Consider the following 19,394-nt stretch of genomic DNA (forward strand, 5'->3'; position numbering starts at 1 on the left):
TTGTTATGACATCTTTCCTTTGCCAAAGTAAATATTATATAGATTTGTAAAATATTTTCATTGCCTAGAAAGATTAAACATTTTTGCTAAGATCTTAGAGAGTCTTTCGACAGAAAGCATGCTCAACAGGACCATTGTTTAACAAGCTGTTTAGCAGGTTTTAACATGCAAGCGTTTTACATCCCAGTAGCTTAGAGCTATAAGATAATCTCGTTTGCGAAGGTTTCGATCATCAATTATTTGCGAAAACGTGCGACTAAGTTATTTTGACAGCCCAAAATCCGTGTCAAACTTTTGCTCGTTGGGTTTGGACAGGTTGCTCGACTATTTCTCTTGTCTATCTTATGTGTATTGAAGTCATAGATAGTCTTGCCAAAGTGACGATTTCCAGCCAAGATAGCCTATATATTTTAAGGTTTGCGTGTTCACTTTCGCGGTTATAAGTAAGAAAATAGTATTCGGTCGTGACCGAATCGTTTATACCTCAATGAGCGTTATCCTAAAAAGACAAAAAATATAAAAGAAGTAAATTTTCATGGGCGCGGCTTACTTTCCTTTTTTCAAAACAAAAGTTTTTGTCCATTAGGCGTGTGCTGTGAACAGTCAAGCTCCCTCCCAAATTTTTAGGCGATATCTTCATTTTCGCTAACGGGAGAATGTTTACCACAATCACTCCATAGGTGCGCAATCGGATGGACGAAAATGTTTAGGTGAATTCCAAATTTGAAATTGATCAAGAATTTGAGTAGTTTGTGGGGTTTTTGAAGTTGGTTTTGAAAAAAAATTAAATTTTGCACACGTTATAACATTGAGTAGGCGTGGTCAAATTTTTCATTTTTGTACAGGCGCTGCGGCGTCACCCATAGAATATGCATTAAAATTTTTGTACCTTTATCAGCAATGAGCAAAAAACCAATTTTTTATTCCTTGAGAAACTGATATGCTTGCAGTTTATGTAGTACTGCGGGCTAGTTAACAAGTAAACGTGCTTAATGAGTCCCTGCGAAAGTTCGGCTGTTCTACGAACTTTGACTCAATCCCTAGTCAAGAGATCACGTAAGGGGTGAAAAGACGATTATGAATGTCGTTTGTCAGTGGGCTTTGGTTTCTCCTCGCCGTCGCAAAGTGGTATAGCATTTAATCATTAGAAATTGTACTAAGCCGTAGCAAGGGTATATTGGTAGCCCTTAACATCTGCTTAAGCAAACAGATTTCCTCTGGCGCTCGCGAAATATGCAAATCTTTTACAGGATCATATCTTATGGCACTCATCAGATCCAATGCGAATAAAACTTTAATTTAATCGCTATTCATTACATAACAAATGATGGTGAAAAGCAGATTAGCATTCGAGGCAGCTAAAGGAGGAAATTGTTATCACTGCCTCTAACCGTTGACTCGGATATTTCCCTAAAATATCTTGAAAGGCAGCTTTACATCAAAATGAATTTGCTTTACCTCATCACCGGGCAAAGCCATCACATTTCTCTTTAGCTCTAACACTCAAAGGCTCTTAATACCCTAAAGCCGCGAAAAAGCATAACGACTTTGACGAAATATCATTCTTTAAAAACCGTAGCGGCACTGTTGAAAACTTTTTACGGTTTTATGGTCTGTCGCATCTCAAAGGGTTAATGAAGTAAATAATTGAGAAATATGATAAAAATCATTAATCTTACTCAGAATTTCAACATTCTGTTCGATGTTTTCAACGCTGTGTGTTTGTTTTTTAAAAACTGATTAATGAATTGTTTGTTGCATAGTTTGGTGAAATTTTCTTTAAAACCTTGAATAGAGAAAGAAAAAATATATAAATAATACTTTCTGTAAATAAATAAAATAAAATTAGAAAAAAAAAAACCGTTATATAGAACGGTTGTAGAGCAACAGTAGCTATGAAAGGGAAGAAAGAGATAATTCTTTGATCAATAACTGGGATTGGTTTTAAGCAATACCTATTGGTTTATTATGGGTTCACTTTTGCCCTAGACCTTGCACTTGATGGTTTGATTCAATAGAAGAGAAACCCGGGAATTCTTTTACTCTGTTTCCTAAGTTGTACTGAACTTTCAGTTTAGAAACTCACATGTCTTCAATGTCAACGGACACAGTTAAAAGCCAACCAAGGTGAGTCCACAATTTGGGCTGTTTCGTATAACAAATTCTCAAATCGTTATGAAAATAATTTGGACTAGACACGATATCATTAATAATCAGTATATTGTGTGAATGAAGTTTTGTTATGATTTGGAATTACATACTCCACGCAAGCGAGCCACGGATAGAGTCTATCTAGTGAGTTACTGATGTCGATTCTTAGGAAAACAGATTAGCGCTACTGTTCTATTTTAAGTATTTGCTTCTTAGTGAACTTGATAATTAATCAGATCAGATGCACTATCTTTGTTATATCCTACGCCGCTTGTGATATCAGCTGCATTAATTATGTGCAGAGTTGAGATAGACCCACTTTCTATTACCCGAAAAACGATTCTGAATTGATCTAAGCCTGTCAGTCCGCCCATACATCCGTTTGTCTGTCTGCCAATTTTCGAAATATTTTAAGGAAATTAGAACACTGACCTGCTTTGACACAGTGACGAATGATGACTCGCATCGGTCCGTTTTCTCGATACGAAAATTTTCAAAATTTTTTGACAAAAGTGGCTAAGTATTAGTAATAGTAGTATTTCGGCATTCTAAATTGGTATGACAACTTTTAACCGGCTGGGGCAATTTTTGAATTCCCTCTCATATAGCGAAAACTGAAGTTCTAGCGCCAAAAAGTACAATTTTCAACCCTTTATGATATAAATGATATCATAATAGTTATTTAACATAAAAAAATTAACTGTACCAAACTTGGATCATCTCGACCTATTTTTTGAATCTTACCAAAATAAGGATCTTCACGAAAATTGATACTTTGTAGAGCAGAAAAGTGCAAGTATTAATATATGGTGATGGAAATCGACCCATAACAGTAATTTCACAAAATTGGGACCATATACGTCTATTTTTGGATCCTGCCCTATGTAAGGCTTCAACTTGTACCACATTACGTTGCACTTTGCAACCGATTCCCCATAAATACGCAGATGGAAATAAGCCCTTATATAGAAAAATAAGAATCATGTTACATAATGTGATATAGAGTATTTAATAGTCGGCCTTACCTGTTTATTTTCACTATGTCATTCCACAAATATTTCAAATTAATTTTTTTCCGCTTAACTTTGACAGATACCGCCTGTCATCTTTTCCTTAACTTACTTTGTTTAATAGAAATTAAACCTAAAATGTAGTCCCGTAGTTTAAATGAATAAATAAGGAAATCGACTATAATTTCTTGTTACAAATCGCATAGAAATATGAATTAAAATATGTACAATGTGCTGCAAGTATAATATGACAAGTTTTCGATATAACGGTTAAGTTGGATTTCAATTAATTTTCTAGTGGAATGTCATGCACTAGCGAGCGCTGCTGAGCATTAAATGGTTCGATCAAAGCCTCTCTATGAACATGGTTTCCGTTTTACTTTTTGAGTGCCTCCACTCCGAGATTGCTGGTGTATTTAGTTCAACGCCAAAAGTTTGGCATCTAGAAAACTAAAGCATATATATTCTTGATGTAACGATTAAACTTTTAATTGATTCGGATATATTCGTACGATATGTATATATGACCATTTGTTTAGTTGAATGTCATACACCAGCCATGCCGGTGAGTATTTAACGATTCTTTCAAAGCCTTTATATGTGTACGGTTTCCGTTTTTGTGTGCTCTCCACCGCGGGACTGGTGGTGCATTCCATTCATCAAAACGTTTACAACTAAAAGAAGGCCAAACGAGGTCTATAGAGCATATATATTCTTCATCTACTGATCAAATTCTGAACTGGTTCAGACATGTTCCCACAACGTATATAGTATGACATTAAATGAGGCTTTGACTACTTTTTGAGTGGAATGCCACATACACACACACGCAAACGTATTAAATGATCCCATCGAAGCCTCACACGCATGGTGCCCGGTGTTGACCCCCTTCCATCCTCGCCATGAATAACTAGAAGTAGATCTCATAGAGTTCTTAGAGCAAACATATTTTTAATCTACTGTTCGACTTCTAAATCAATTCAGATATGTCCCTCCGTCCGTTTTTGTAATATCTTTGGTAAGCTCTTTTCTTATCATAATAAGTAAGATTTTGATTTTCAATTTGAATAGCCTAACCGTCGGTACTGAAAATGGTATAAATTTGTTAAAGAACACACCGACTGTGCAATACAGACAGAGAGAAGGCTTCAAAGCAAAACAAACTAACGTCTTTTACTCTTTATACTTAAGCTTTAATAGATATAACGGTTAAAAATTTCCCGACAAATACTTGCGATTTTATTGTAAAAAAAAAAAAACGACCACGCCCATCCAATACTATAAGTATTGAAATTTCATATATTTTCCTGAGGTTTTCATCCCTTACACTTAGGCAATCTAGAGGCGTGTAAGGGATTCGACTTCAGCCGAATATAATTTCCTCACTTGTACGTCACGTTTTTTTTTGTGCTTTCGCCATAAGCAAATATCTGTAGGTATGCATGTGTATTTGCCGACTCATCATGAGGGTTTAATATAAACATGTTCTCGTTGTTGTTCTTTTCTGTGTGAATTATTATAATATGTTTTTTGTTTTTGTTATTTTTTTTTTTTTTTCTTCTATCTAACTGTAAAAACAAAATCTACTAACGTTGCCATAATAAACAATTTGTTATTTTTGATTGTGTGTTTGCCCATGTATGGTTAAGTGTGAGAGTGTCTTCCTAATTGCAGCTGTATAAACAAAATTAATAAAAAAATAGTTAGTTGTTCCGCGGCAGGTGATGTAAGTAAATTTTTGATTTTAAACTATAATTAGTAAAAAAATATTTTTTATATAAAAGTTAAGAAGAAAACTTAAATTAATTTGAAAGAAATAAAAATATAAAAATTTTTTTAACCACAAAAAAATAAAACATATTTTGTTGTATATGATTATAATCACATTATAATAGACAATCAAGCATGACCGCCCACTTTTTCATTAAATTGAAGAAAAAATAAAAAAATTAAAAAAAAAAACCTTTTTACATACATACATATATATAGACATATATATGGAGTATATATATATATATATATATATATATATATAGAGTAGAGTAGAATAATAACATAATTCCTACATGAATTGCGTACTCATTCCCTTGCGCCCCTTATAACGTTATTATTCTCAACTTATGATATCATAACAGACAATTGCTTTTTACTCATAAGGTACTCTCGCGCAAATACACGCGAACGAGGGTAATAAGCAAAACGCCAGAGCCAGAGCCAGAGACTAGGGTTGATGTACACAAACAATAACAAACGCTCTTTATGAAAACGATTTTGAATTTTTTTATTTTTATTTTTTTTTTTTTTTTTAGACAGTTAAAGATCAAATAAGCTTATCGCACTCTTAAGATCTGTACGGATTTTATCTGAAAAAAAAACAAACTTTTCTATTGACATTAATTTCATAAACCTCTTCAAAATTTATGCCTCAGTTCATTTAATCTAAGATTTTTAATACCTTTCTATATGCTTAATAATGAAATTCGTATGGTCGACCATGTAAATTTTCCCATCAATCCGAATGAAAGCATACTTACTTTTTACAGCTTTCTAATCATAAATCAGGTCGATGAGGTTCCTAGTATGACGTATAAATGTCGCCACTATTGACGAACCTATACGATGTTCCCATTATCTAGTTCAAAAAAACGCCAGACAGCATTCTACGTTGTTATCACAAGCCAAATCCAAGATCTTCTCAAAATCTAAATACAGGAAAACTTGAATTAATTTCGAAGAAGGGCGTAGGATATACCCATCTTTTTTCATTCAGAAACATTCTCTAATCTTAGCCTTTTCTGTCCGTCTGTCCGTGTCTATATGTGTAAATTTATCTTCAAGCTACACGTCGCAATTTTCAAGGAAGACCGCTGTTGAAATCGGTTCGAATCAATTCATTTTTACAACCACTCCCCTTATAACGCTCTATTTCGAAAAGTCGTTGTATGAAAATAAATTGCAATATTTAAAATTTTGCGACAAAACTCACTCTGTAACAGCATTTGGACGCTCTAAATTGGTATGAAAAATTCGTTTCACCTGAGGCAAGTTTTCCAGCCCGCTCGCAACCATTATTAGGTAAACCGAATCTTTATATATTGAAATGGTATAACTTCATGGTGATAGTTCATAATACTAAATTGACATAGAAATCAGCCTTAGCGAATTTGAACAACATAGATGTATTGTTTGGATACTACCGCATATAAGGATTCCTCTGATATGCCGGCTCTCATGGAAAGTATGCCCTTGCATGGAAATAATGTGTAACCTTTGGTGTACTATTATCAAAACGATTGAATAACTGCATTCGGCGAAGTGGGGTAGGTTATCTATCTAACACCCTCCTTACCTGACTATAATGCTTTTACTTGTTTTTATTAACTAAGGGCTTTCAATTATATATTGAAGGCCGAGTTTGTTCCATTTGTGTCTCCTATTTCTTTTCTTATTATTTTTCTTTTGTTTCTCTTTCTCCCTCTCTCTTTCTCTCTCTCTTTGTGACCGCTTAACCTAACTTTTTTTTTTCTTTTTTTTAATGTAACCAATCACGTATGTTATGTCTTCTCTGCGTACAGAGTGGTGATATTTAAAACGGAGTTAATGAGGAGATAGTGACTTGCATAGTCGGCTTAGTTAATAAATGTTACGTCTTTACGGACTTAGCACTCATTATAGCCACGACCAAGTAAAGATATCAAATCGCGTTCTAAATTGAACCCGCGAACATCGTCTTGCTAATCGTGGTCCTTATCTGCTCGGCTATTTGGCACACCAGGGAAGGTAACCTAGCAAAGAAGGTCTGAGCTCGTTTGGCTTTCGTGTTTTTCTGTATATACATTATAGGTGAAAGAATATACATATATAAACTTTATAAAAGAAAAACGGCATCAAAGAACGGGAATCGCCCTCTTTGACTTGGCTTTTTCAACCTTGGCAGATCTCAGCTAAAAATAAACCAAAACTATCGTTAACCAATGTCCGTTTAGAGTAAACCGAGTACCAAATTACCACTATCTTATGTTTTACTATTCTAAGTTAGCCTAGCACTTCCTTAATCGAAATGTCAGATCAAAATAAGGGACGTTTTGGACTACTCACAATACATATGAAAGTTTTTATATATTTGGCGCTAATTCTAAATTAAATTATGTCAAGACAACATATTGACGTACCAGTAAATGTAGCGTTATGTTCTCTATCGGTAATCAGTTCAAGGCTGAGATAGTGATTCTAATGCTAATTCTTCAGATAAAATTCTTTAGCGTTAAACAATCATTTTTGCTTGAACACCATGCACATCATCGTTCCAAAACAAGATAGTCGACCTTTAGTGGGAGCAACCTTTCAATAGCCGCACAAATATACGATTTTCCACCGAATCATTTTGGGCCAAAGGAAAGCATGGTGGGTGCTCAGGACGACTAAGCGTTCAGGAGGGCCAAATACAGTTATATATGTAAAAACGGCAATCAACTATCTGGTTTACTAAAGTCCTATAAGTGCGATAAAATTGCTTTATCGATTTCAAGCAAGACCCTTTTCCAATTTATATGAAGAAACATTTTTAATAAAGAAATAGACTTTTCACGTATAATTTCAAGTTTATCTTAAAATATATTTAAAAAATTTTTCATAAATGTTTCGCTGCAAATATTATATACTTATGCTGTGGATCAATTTTCTCTGCAAAAGTTTTACCTTCAAACGAAAATTTTGAATACTCTTCGCGAAATAAAGTTACGAAGCCTAATTTCTCTCCGACCCTTTGCGAGAAATGCGAAGTAAAGACTGAGGTTATGGCTTCCGGTTGTTGACCTTTAAGATAAGCTGGAAGTTCTAAGGACTCTTTCGAACCTTCTTCTTTCAATTTACGCCCGTAATCTACGGTGAATTCGGCCAAAATTAACGCTAAGCCTCGACGGCTGAATTCGGTGCGAGTGGAAAGAAAAGTCAATTCAATAATGCATTTCACCTGCCATTCTTTGTAAATATCGTAAGATGTTTCTAAGTGATGCATAATTTCACCGATTTTTTCCATATTCGGACTCTCAAGTATTTCGAAAATATGATCTGGCTTTATATTGGCCGAGGGATTCTAAAGAAGAATGAAAATGATTTTTATTAATTCGACAATTACACGGTCGCTTACCTACCGTCATTTTATTGATACACATGGCGGCCATTTGCTGACTTGGTATATGACGGGCAGCAAACGATATGTTATCCCTAAGTAAAAGTCTAATAAATTTTTCCATTTCACTACGCGTCTCTTCAGTGTCACGTAGATTACAAGCTATACTTAAATTTTCGTATTTTACAAAGTAATTTTTGAAGAGCTGCAAGTATACAGAATATTTGTTTTAAAACAACCTTTTGGACCTAAAGTTAAGTTAAGTCCATATATTTGCCATCAAGGAAATTTGGGCAGCCAAGTTATCTACTCGCTAGGAAAGGTGTTACTAATGACCGGTATGTTGGTGGATAACGGCGTGACTCGTTACTATGTGACAATGTAATATCCTGAGGCTTTGGGCTTTAGTACATGCGACTCTGTTATGTGTACGAGACGTAGGTTTTTGGCGCTTCGAATACAAAACGCAAGGAAGTGTTCCATGTACGCACCCTGTCACACATTGACCTATTATTTCTTAAGTTCTTATTACAAGTCTATTCATAATATCCTGTCATATCGATGTAGGAGTAAGAAGAAGTAAGTAAGTGTGATGTCATAGGCTGGGCGAAGAAGACACGCCTTTTACTTCGAGTTTAAAACACAACAGGAAATGTTGCCTCTTTTCTTTAATTTCAACGAGACAAGGGCTTACAATGGTCTCTCTTCTGCAATTGTGCTTTGCCGATCGGCATCCAGGATTCCATAAAGGAAATTTACTTTTTCTGAGATCGAGTAAGTGTTTAGCTAAAACGTTACAGGATTGATGCCCACGTTAGCAAGATTTCGAGCTTTGATGGCTTAAATGCCAACTTGTTCGCGCAATCCATTGCCTTGACCCATTGGTACGAACAAATAAAAGTCGTGAAAAGCCAAGTCTTTTAAGTAATCCAGACGGGCCAATACTTGACAACTGAGCGCATCGAATCTGTCACTAACCAGGTTTGCGGTATGTTATGGAGAATTTTCATGGAAAAAGGTGATCTTGCTTGTTGCATTATGGATATTCCAGTATTACCGTTTGGCAACTCGGAGATGGATTTTTAGAGTATTTATTCTTTTTCACGATCATCTGTGATCATGATCGTGCAAAGCTTAAATTGTGGACCGGTCCTTCGTCATTCATACAAAAATTAAAACGAATTCCAGAAATGAAAAATTCATTCTCCCCCAAAAACATTAGTGTCTAACATATTCAGTCTTTGTCACGATCCAATACCGGTCTGTAGAAGAAAAAAAAAAAAGCAAATTTTTCAAACTGCCGTCCACCCATTGAAATACTAAAGACTATTAGCCTTGTAGTATCAGACAATTCAAAATGACATTGCCAGACAATGTACCGTCAAAGCTCCCTCGCTTGCTATTGCTATTATGTTCTCCGCTCAAAACTCTCCTTTATACTTTACACCCTTTTTGGTACAGGGCACATTAAGTTGATGCGAACGCAAGTAACGCCCGGAAGGGCTTAAGATAGACTCAACTTTTATTATACAATTCCAAATTTGTGCGAACGTCTGTCCGTGACATGTCTGTCCATCACAAGTTTCTATACATTTTGATGAAATTTAGCTTTGACCCAAGGACGAACGTTATTAAAATTGGTTCGGATTGGATCACTTTTCCCGGTATTTCCTTATTTTTATTGTGAATATTCAAAATTTCTCGATAAAACTCGCTAAGTACTTCCTGCGCTTCCACTTTCTAAATTGATATGAAAAATTTGGTTCAATTTTTTCTTTCTCTTGGAGAGCAACACCAGAATATTTTATGATGAAAACGGGTCTAGGGTAGCAAATGTAGCAAAAAGTATCACGTAGGCCTATTTTTTAGATCCCAACATATATATGGACAAGCCCTTATATGAAGAGAATCGATCGGTATACCAGTCCTACATCCGCACAAAGTTCATGTATCATTGTATCCCAAGTGGTGTAGGGTATAAAAATTGAATATTAGGAAATAGCCAGACTTTACACTTGCAAAGCAGATATATTTCAATTTTCTTACGGCTTAGACTAACGACTTCACTAGATGGATGCTTTATTTACCTCCACAGCTTCATCGTACAATTCTTCCGTTATCTTAACAATTTCGAATTCTCCTACAATTGTAAGAAAAATTAAAAATATTTTTATAAATTTTTCGATATTTTTTTTTTTTGTTTTGCATAAATACCATCACAAATTAGCTTTAAGCACTGTGCAGACATGATAATGAGAAACTTTTGTTGTGAATTTCTTTATTAAATATTATTAACAAAAGAAAAAAAAAGTAAAAGAAAATTAAGAAACGCAACCGAGTTTCAACCCTTACAACAATAGACTAAAAATATGATATATCAACGGCAAAAACAAAATTTTGTTTTCTTACTAAATAAAACAAATTATTATTATTATTCTTCTTGTTCGTGTTTTTATTCTCATGCTAGTTTACTCTTCTTTACATGTTTTTGCTTAATACTTATAATGAATTAAAACAAAAATGGTTTATATAAGGTTTTGATATCAGCCAGTGTTTGTGTTCTTATTGTTGTTGTTGTCAATTAAAAATGTATTCTGATAATATTACGACACTCATTACTACTGTACAGAATAAGTCCTTATCGGTTTAGTTCTTAACAAGCCAACATAGGCGTTTATTTTACGAAAATGGGAAAAATATATTGTTCTCCAAATATCCGTCCGTTGCGAGTATGTATATTCTGCGTAGCAGGGACAATTTTTTTTTCAGACCATCTATAAAAGAGGACTTGTCAGTATCCAATATCTATATAATATTTAATTTTTATGCAGAAATCCTACTCGGCAACAGGCAAGGAGCCATTGCTTACAATAGACGCAGAGACAGAGTATGGGTAGTAACATGGACTTTACTAATATGAAGTCGAGCGGCGTCAGTCTTTAAGATCTTTTTTCTTTCCTTTTAACTGTCGGGGTCAATTGCATCACTTGATGTTTGATGGCGTTCTTCAGCTCGTAAATCCTCCCAGCAAGCTAAGCGCTATGAGTAGTAGGTCTATTGATATTCAATTTTACCTTGGTTATTAAGAATCTGGGCTATCGGGCTACCAGGGTACCATTTGAAATAGAATCTACGTAAAGGAGATCGGAGAGTAGCACGTGGTAGTTGATTGTCTCCAAGGTGCCATAAATGACTTTCATATGATGGGGTCAAATGTGGGCTGCGGTGTTGGTGATAGAAGACAAGAAGCGGCTACCAAGTCAGCATACTTGTTTTCAATTCTCAGCACGATAGACCAGACTTGCGATCGAGCCGAGACCTTTAGTAAAACCCCATGCTGTTGTACATTAACCTCGCTTACGTTACAATTCCATACTTCATTTTAGTTCTACTGTTATTTCCCTATCTAGATCACAGAATGTCATGAATATATATGTATATATATTATACGATCATAAGAAGTAATTACTCAACGTATAACAGGGTAAGTACATATAACACCTAAAACTAATAGCTGCTAATAGCCTTCCACTACGACTGCGTGCTATCTCCCTATCCGCATTTCTTTCATCATCATCATCTCAAGAAGATATCCTCTCAGTGGCGGCTCGCGTTTAAAAAGAGAATGTTTTCACACTGAAAAATCGTAATATGCCGCATCTTTCGACTCAATCGCATAGGATGTCTACTACCGATTTCGTAAATCTTAATGCATTCTATCAAACTGGTACCTTAAGTAGAATTACAATTTCATAACCACTTCACCTACCGTCTTTTCTTTCCCGTCTCCCTGTGATTCAATAGCGCTTTCCTTTGAATAAAGTTTACCGTGTTTGCCGAAGCTTCTACTACGAATTATGTTACATACACTTTTCAACTATACCACCTATGCCGATAAAGATAAAACTTCGAAATGGAAAAGTCACAGCTTGATGCTTCATTGCTTAGGAAAAAGCGGTAAGAACTTATTTATAAACACGATACATATATATGTGAATATGTACGTAAGAGAATGTGCCCGCATGCTAAATCATGTGTTGAAGAATTTGTTTGACTCTCAGCATGGTATCGTTGATTATGATTAAAATGTTCATGTGTATGGTTATGTTAGATGTATTAAATGAATGCGGAATATTTGCTGAGCCCACCATTAATTGTGGAATATACTTTACGACAAGCTTGCGAGCTGAGCGTGTATCCAATCATCATTATATTATGAATAGAAATACATGTACATTATATGTATGTATAGGATTCATAGGAAATTTCTGGTTAAATTTTATTTTCATATTAATTTGGTTTGTTAACGCCCCACTCCCACCCAATTGAAAGATAATAGTATAGTCTTTACTTCGAAGGAAGTTTCAAAGACCTCATCAAGTAATTTATGTATATTCTTGACCAGCATGAAATACCGAAACGATTTATGAATGCCTGTCTGCCTGCCTGGCCACTAGTCCGCTTCCGTGGGTTTGTATCGTCAACGTTCACCTCCCCACAAAGTCTAAGATATCAGCTTCAAATCTGGCAAAAGCATTGGAAGTTCTTACAAGCAGACTACTATTGAAAATGAGCAAAGTCAATTAAGGGCCAGTGCAACGTAATCTGAGGCCACTTTTGTTTTCAAAAACAAGTAAAATTATTATATTCGGGCAAGGCCGACCATTAAATACCCTATACCACATTGTCTAACACAATTCTTATTTTTATTATAGAACACAAAAACTATATCTTGTTTCTATATAAAGGGCATATTTTTCATGTGCGTCTTCATAGGGAAGAAGTCCCAAAATGTAGTATAAGTTTAATCCTTACAGAGGGCAGGATATATAAATAGGCCTAGATGGTCCTAATTTTCTACTGTCCATTTTTGGATGAAATTGTTATTATTGTTATAGTACTGATCAATGTCCGCCACCACAGACTTTTCCGCTTTACAAAGAATCAATTTTCATGACACTCTTTATATAGGGGAGAATCCAACAAACACGACCAGATGGTCCAAATTTGATACGATTAATTTTTTGCCTTAAATCGCTATTACGGTCTAATTTTCGTCATGAAGCATTCAAAATTAGACCTTTTTCCAATACGAACTTCAGTTTTCGTTATATGAAAGGGTGTTTAAAAGCTGCCCCAGTCGGTCCAAAGATGTCGTACCAGTTTAGAATGCCCAGATACTACTAATTAGCCACTTTTTCCGAGAAATTGTGAAAATTGCATATAACAACCTTTCAGATGAGGGAGTTGTGCGTTTAGTTTCAAGACTTATTTATTTATGCCGCTTTTTTGCGCAGTCTTCACCACTTGTGATACAGAGTATATTAGGCTTGTGCGAGAGTACGTGACAACTACAAAGACCTAAGACAGACCAACCGATTACACCGATTACACCGATTGATAGAGAATCATTTTCTAAATCGATTTAAGCCCGTCTGTCTGTCTGTCCGTCTGTTGCATCTTCATGTAGTGTTGTCTTTGAACTGCAGGCCGAAGTTTTTTTGATATTTTAATGAAATTTGCTACCCAACGCTTTGGTTCAATGACGAACGCTGTTGTAAAGGTCGAACTTTTCGTAAGAACATCATCCTAAATGATTTATTATGTCAAAATACTAATAGCTAACCCTTTTTTGTCCAGAATTTTTCATCCTATCGAGACATGAGCAATAAGCAAAGCATTAAAATGAAATTTAACGGCATTACTGTTTAATACAACCCTGTAATTATAAGAAAAAATATTTTATCTTCATTATATCTTAGCTACTTTAACGGTATACTATGTTTACATAAATGTAAAAAAAAATGAATTACATAAAAGTTTTCCACTTTATGAGATTTCAAGATAGGGCAACTATGAATTCATTAATACGAACAAAAATGGCGTCCTAGGATTATCGAATTAAGATAAAAAAGGACAAAAATTATATGAAGATTAAATTACTTGATAAGAAAAAAGAAAGAAAAGAAGACTTCAAATGATATTGACGTAGGTTCATCCATCCCTTTTCTTCTGCAGATGCACAATCGAGCAGCAATTCGCAAACATTTGCAATATTTTAAAGAAAACTTAAGACTCGCTTTTTGATTAGCATAAATTTCTGAATTGGGTTAAGTATGTCCGCCTGACCGTCTGTGGTAAATATTCTCCTTGTCGCAAAAATTAACTTAACGCCTTTCCCTTTGGTAGTTCATTCAAGTAGCTCGATATAGAAAATACATCAAGTCGGTCGAAGGGCACGTCCAGAGTACCTGCAGCAAAGTGACAAAATCGTCACGCCTACTCAATTATAAAAAGTATGGAAATTTAATTTTTGGGTTTTTTTTTTTGTTTAAGATAGCAGCCACAGTCTAATCGATCCTTACTAGATATGTGTACGTATTCGGTTCGATAAGGTAACACCAATTGAAATTGTTAAGGCCTTCAAGCTAACAATTACGCATATTTCGGATAAAGAAAGTTCTCTTATCCTTGTGGTCGAAAGCAATTAAGTGACATCCAAAGGATTCTCTTTAAATACTAACAGAATAATATTATTTAAGCCCTTTGATTCGACTGAATCATAAATGGGCAATGATTTCACCTTATGGCAAAGGAAACAATTTGTAAAAATAATTCTCTAGCATTGGTTTAGTGAAAGGAGTGGATTAGCCTTTAGAAAACTACTTCGCGGATGATAAACATAAGTTGAAGAATAGCGAAATATTGCTGACAATAAGAGAATTATTTCAATTTATAATTTTTGCCGTAATATATGAGGTCTGCGAATTTTTCAATTCGCTTACAATTTTTTTTATAAAATTTTTTGTTTATATTATCAACTAAACATATGCCTAGTCGTTGTTATATGACACTTACGATTCCCATAAGCATGTATGAGTGAGACTGTACGCCTGCATGCCTTAGTTAATAAAAAACGTACGAACACTAACGTTGGCCATGGCCTATCATTAAGTACCTCACATCATCGCCCCGTTATCCATAAATCCAATTTTCAGAATAAAGGTTATTGTGAGAAGTGGTCGAAAATTTGGTTCGATCCAAACTATTTTGGGTCAAAACAAGATTAATGTAGGTTGAACAAAAAAAAAACAAAGCAGACTGACGAAGAGACAAGCTTAGATCGATTCGGAAATAAATTATATCTTTCTATTACATAAAGATTCGGCTTTCGTAGGAAAAACTATATGCGAAAGGAGTCAAAAAACTGCCCCAGTTGATCCAAATTATTCATACCAATTTGCTGTTTAGTGCAAATGTTATTATAAAGTGAGTTTTGTTGAAAAATCTGGAAAATTCCTATTTTTTTGCCAATAACAGCTTTTCCAAATTGGGCGTTATACGGGGAGTGGTTGAAAAAGTGGAGCGATCTAAACCATTTTCAATAGCGTTCGTCCTTGGGACAAAGCACATCAATGTATGTCAAAAATTGCCACTTGTGCAATGCTCAGAACGAGCTGACAGAGCCTATTGTTAGAATCATTTACTGAATGATTTCAAGTCAGTCTATCAGTCTATCCGTCTGTTTTTCAGTCTGAGGTCTGTTCATGTAATTCGACCATACAACTCTTCATTGTTACGATATTGAAATTGACTTGTTTCCTGTAGTAAGTGAGCTTAATGTGATGGCTTTTGTGAAAGAAATCGTTACATAAAACTGGCTGGATATGAAGAAAAACTCTCGGCAAAAGTGGTCAACTTCGATGGAAAGAAACATTTGGATCAAAAAGTTGGACCTTATTTCCAGCATATTATAATAAAAATATATTGGTTTGGGAAAAGAACTAAATGTAAGGATTTCCATGAAAAGTGCGCTGTTGCGTTGAAGCGAGGCATAGTTCTTGCTGTCCGAAAAAAATATACGCAATCGTATACGGCGTTTAAAGAGTCAGGTTTGCTTGTCTTTAATTTCTTCATTCGCATAACGTTAGTTCTCATGCATGAAAAATTCACTAATCAGTTAGTTCATTCCGCTCATTACTGAAGGTATAAACTACATCACATAACTGAGCATATTCGTAACCGCGGCTGTCGATTGTCTTAGCTATTGCTACGCGATCATTCTCTTTTAAGTGAGTCTTTTTAAGAAAAATTGTAATTCTCTTACGATCAAAAATGTAAAATATAATCATCGAATAGACTCAAGCGTTAACTCACATAGGAAAAATGGGTTATGGTAATTCGTGGACTACCAAGCACGAAATCATTAAATACTTGACCTCGCGCGCCTTGAAAATCTTCTTGACAATGTGCAATTCTGGGAAGAGGAACCCTTTTTAAACTTGGCTCACGAACCCATCTATAATTTATTAAACTATCAAAAAATGCGCATCGTGAATAAAACGAAAAGATTTCCAAAAGATGGTTTATACGTTATTACTTCTCATGGAACGGTTGCGCAGCTTTTTGATAACGTCGTTGCTTTGGCAATGGGTTTGTGTGTCAAAGAAGTCGACAAAAATATAATCCGGTGCCAAAAAGTAGAATGCTATCGTCATTTAAGAGCACTATCGGCGAAATTGGTAACGCCTCCTCTAACAGCTGCAGACAACTTTATATTCAATCAAGAATCTTTTGAGAAATTTTATGGCCTTGAGTGGACTTAAGAGAGTGTTTCTCATTAGATAAAGATCGGGAACGATCCGACATTATAGTAACATCCTTTTGTATTGATTGATGATTCTTAATAATTGAATTTGTCTCTCTTTACATATTCCAAATATTCAATAAATAAATAAAACTAACCACACACACTCGAGATCTCCATGGAAGGGGAATAATCCGTTTTAAGCTGCAAACGATCCTTGCTCAAAGCTGGATTGAAGTTCTTAGGTATGCTTAGGTCTTGGCAAAGATCTTTTGGAAGAAAGTAAAGAGTGATATGAATCATCTAATTATCGGTGTTGACCAAAGTTTAAATTTGATAAAATGTCAACGGGCTTTTTTTGTACTAATAAAAGTGACTCAAATTGATTAATTGAGTGGAAACTGATGTAAAAGTTATTAACGATAAGAGTTACTTATGAATGTGTAAGCGTTTCACTTTAAAAGTTACATGCCTACGCTCTTTTGAGACATCGCTTAATTTGTGTCCGTAATATAAATGGAATGCAGGCAGATCAGACAACTCTCTTAAACCAATGCTTCAAGTAAACAGAAACAAGTGCTAACCGCGGATTTCATAATATCCTAACTTATCATGAGAATAAATAAAGGCTATAAATAAATAAATAAGTAAAGAACAACAATACGGTTAAAACTTCTTTTACGCTGTGGTTTTTATGCACTCTTTATTTGTGCGATTAGTTTCATGCGACTTATTTGTTTATGTGATTTGTTTTGCGCAACGTCTTTTTTACACGGCGCAACAGTGATAGAGAGAGAGAGAGAGAGTTAGAGAGAGGAAGAAGTGCTGTTCGGACTCCGACGAATTATATACATTTTGACAATATCTTCGCCTTTATAATGAAAAATTATTATTTTTAAAAGTTTCCCATGTGCAATTTAACACTGGAACTACCGAGTACGTTATTTTGATCCTTTTTAAGTTTCGTTCTTCAAAAAAGAACCGGTTATTAGGCATTTATTGTTTTACAAATCTGGGCTACTTTTATTTAAATGAAAAGGCCTTTAACGACCTCTACATGATCCAATCTTCGAGATGCCGAGGATATATACCTTTTTCTGCCAAAATGGATAATTTTGATCTCCAACTTTTGACAACTTGCTGCAGTCGTAAAACCCAAAAATAGAAACTTGAAATTTGCCATAGCCATACCTTGATCAATTAAAAGTCGGCATTGAAAGTGAGGAGTGATCTGCTAATTTACAAGTTCGCAGTAGGGTGGAAACGGAAAAGAGCCCAAGTTTTTTTCATATTATTGTGTATAACCTTCGATCTCATGAAGATATTTCGAGAAACCTGTGACCGTTCGACAAGATCATCTTCGTGTTCACTCCGAATATAGTCCCGATCGGCTTATTAATACATTCATCATTTTCAATAAAATTTTAATTCCAGTTTATTCCAACGCAATTTTATCATTAATTGTGAACGTATCAGTAAACCGAGCATCACAGGATCACACATTATAGAAGAACGTATCAAAACCTTTCCTTTTTTTTTCAAAGTTGTGTTAGTTTCTCCTTCATGATGCGCGGATCGCAACCATTTTTCCCCCATTGGATTCTTAATCGATCAAAAAATATTTGCATCGATTTTCAGCTAACCTTCCTTGGTTTTTACGGCAGTGTCAATTCCGCAAAGGAAGGAGATCAAAATGGTCGATTTTGGTAGAAATGGGTATATGCAAAACGTTGGTAGTTCTAGTTTTAATCATTGCTTATAAAGCACTCTCCCCTTATTTCGTAAAGCTTAGGTGCATTTCCTAAGGAAAATTTTTTTTATGCGGTTCCTCTCCACTGTGTAAAATAATTTTTCCTCAATAGATTGTGAAAAATCATTTGTTGTAGCCATTTGTGAAGTTTTTCATCACCTTTTTTTCTGGTTTACTGGTTCACGTGATGAATGTACATGTATAACAATGTAAATACAACATAAATATACATACATATATATTTTAATTGCATATGAGAAAACATTATGAAATTGTCTGTTTCGCATGCGACACCAAAGAAAATTGTGAAGCCAAATATCCCAACTTTTTTCTAACATGGGAACAAATTGACAATGTGCTTGTGTTTTTATCGCATGGCAGAATTTTTACTGGCAATTAAAGGCGATTTGGGCAACAAACTCAACGAATCTATAGCAAAATATAGCCGATAGTCTTTGAATAAATTCATTTGTTATGCATGTATTGTGCGGCTTTGAGAATGAGCGTATATTCGTTCTCATTTGTTATGCATGTATTGTGCCGCTTTGAGAATGAGCGTATAGTATGATATATTTATTTCTGTTGTCGATTTGAGTAAAACGTGACTGACATCTATATATAGTTATTCTTTACGTTGGGGAAATTATGGAAATGGGACTGAGTGAGAACTGAGAGATATAAAAAGTTATCCAAAGCGACTAATTAACTGCGTAACAGCGTAAAAGTCGATTTAAAAATTATTGATTATAATGTTTATTTAAAAAT

The 19,394-nt window shown here is 34.8% G+C and overlaps 1 protein-coding gene across 1 annotated transcript; it reads right to left on the bottom strand.

Moving 5' to 3' along the window:
- Positions 1-7,791: 7,791 nt before the first annotated feature.
- Positions 7,792-10,580, bottom strand: LOC119639524 (dopamine N-acetyltransferase). Its single transcript, XM_038036958.1, has 4 exons — positions 10,507-10,580; positions 10,380-10,432; positions 8,315-8,497; positions 7,792-8,256 (listed from the first exon to the last, which is right to left on the bottom strand). The coding sequence occupies exons 1-4, from the start codon at positions 10,538-10,540 to the stop codon at positions 7,792-7,794; spliced, it is 735 nt and encodes a 244-aa protein (XP_037892886.1). The 5' UTR covers positions 10,541-10,580.
- Between the last annotated feature and the right edge of the window lie 8,814 nt (positions 10,581-19,394).

This window comes from Glossina fuscipes, unplaced genomic scaffold (assembly GCF_014805625.2).
Source record: "Glossina fuscipes isolate IAEA_lab_2018 unplaced genomic scaffold, Yale_Gfus_2 112, whole genome shotgun sequence".
NCBI classification, from domain to species: domain Eukaryota; kingdom Metazoa; phylum Arthropoda; class Insecta; order Diptera; family Glossinidae; genus Glossina; species Glossina fuscipes.

Coding starts and splice junctions, on each gene's coding strand:
- LOC119639524 (XM_038036958.1), bottom strand. CDS start 10,540: ATGTCTGCACAGTGCTTAAAGCTAATTTGTGATG. Junction 10,433..10,506: donor CTTAAAGCTAATTTGTGATG/GTATTTATGCAA, acceptor TTACAATTGTAG/GAGAATTCGAAATTGTTAAG. Junction 8,257..8,314: donor TGTGTATCAATAAAATGACG/GTAGGTAAGCGA, acceptor ATTCTTCTTTAG/AATCCCTCGGCCAATATAAA.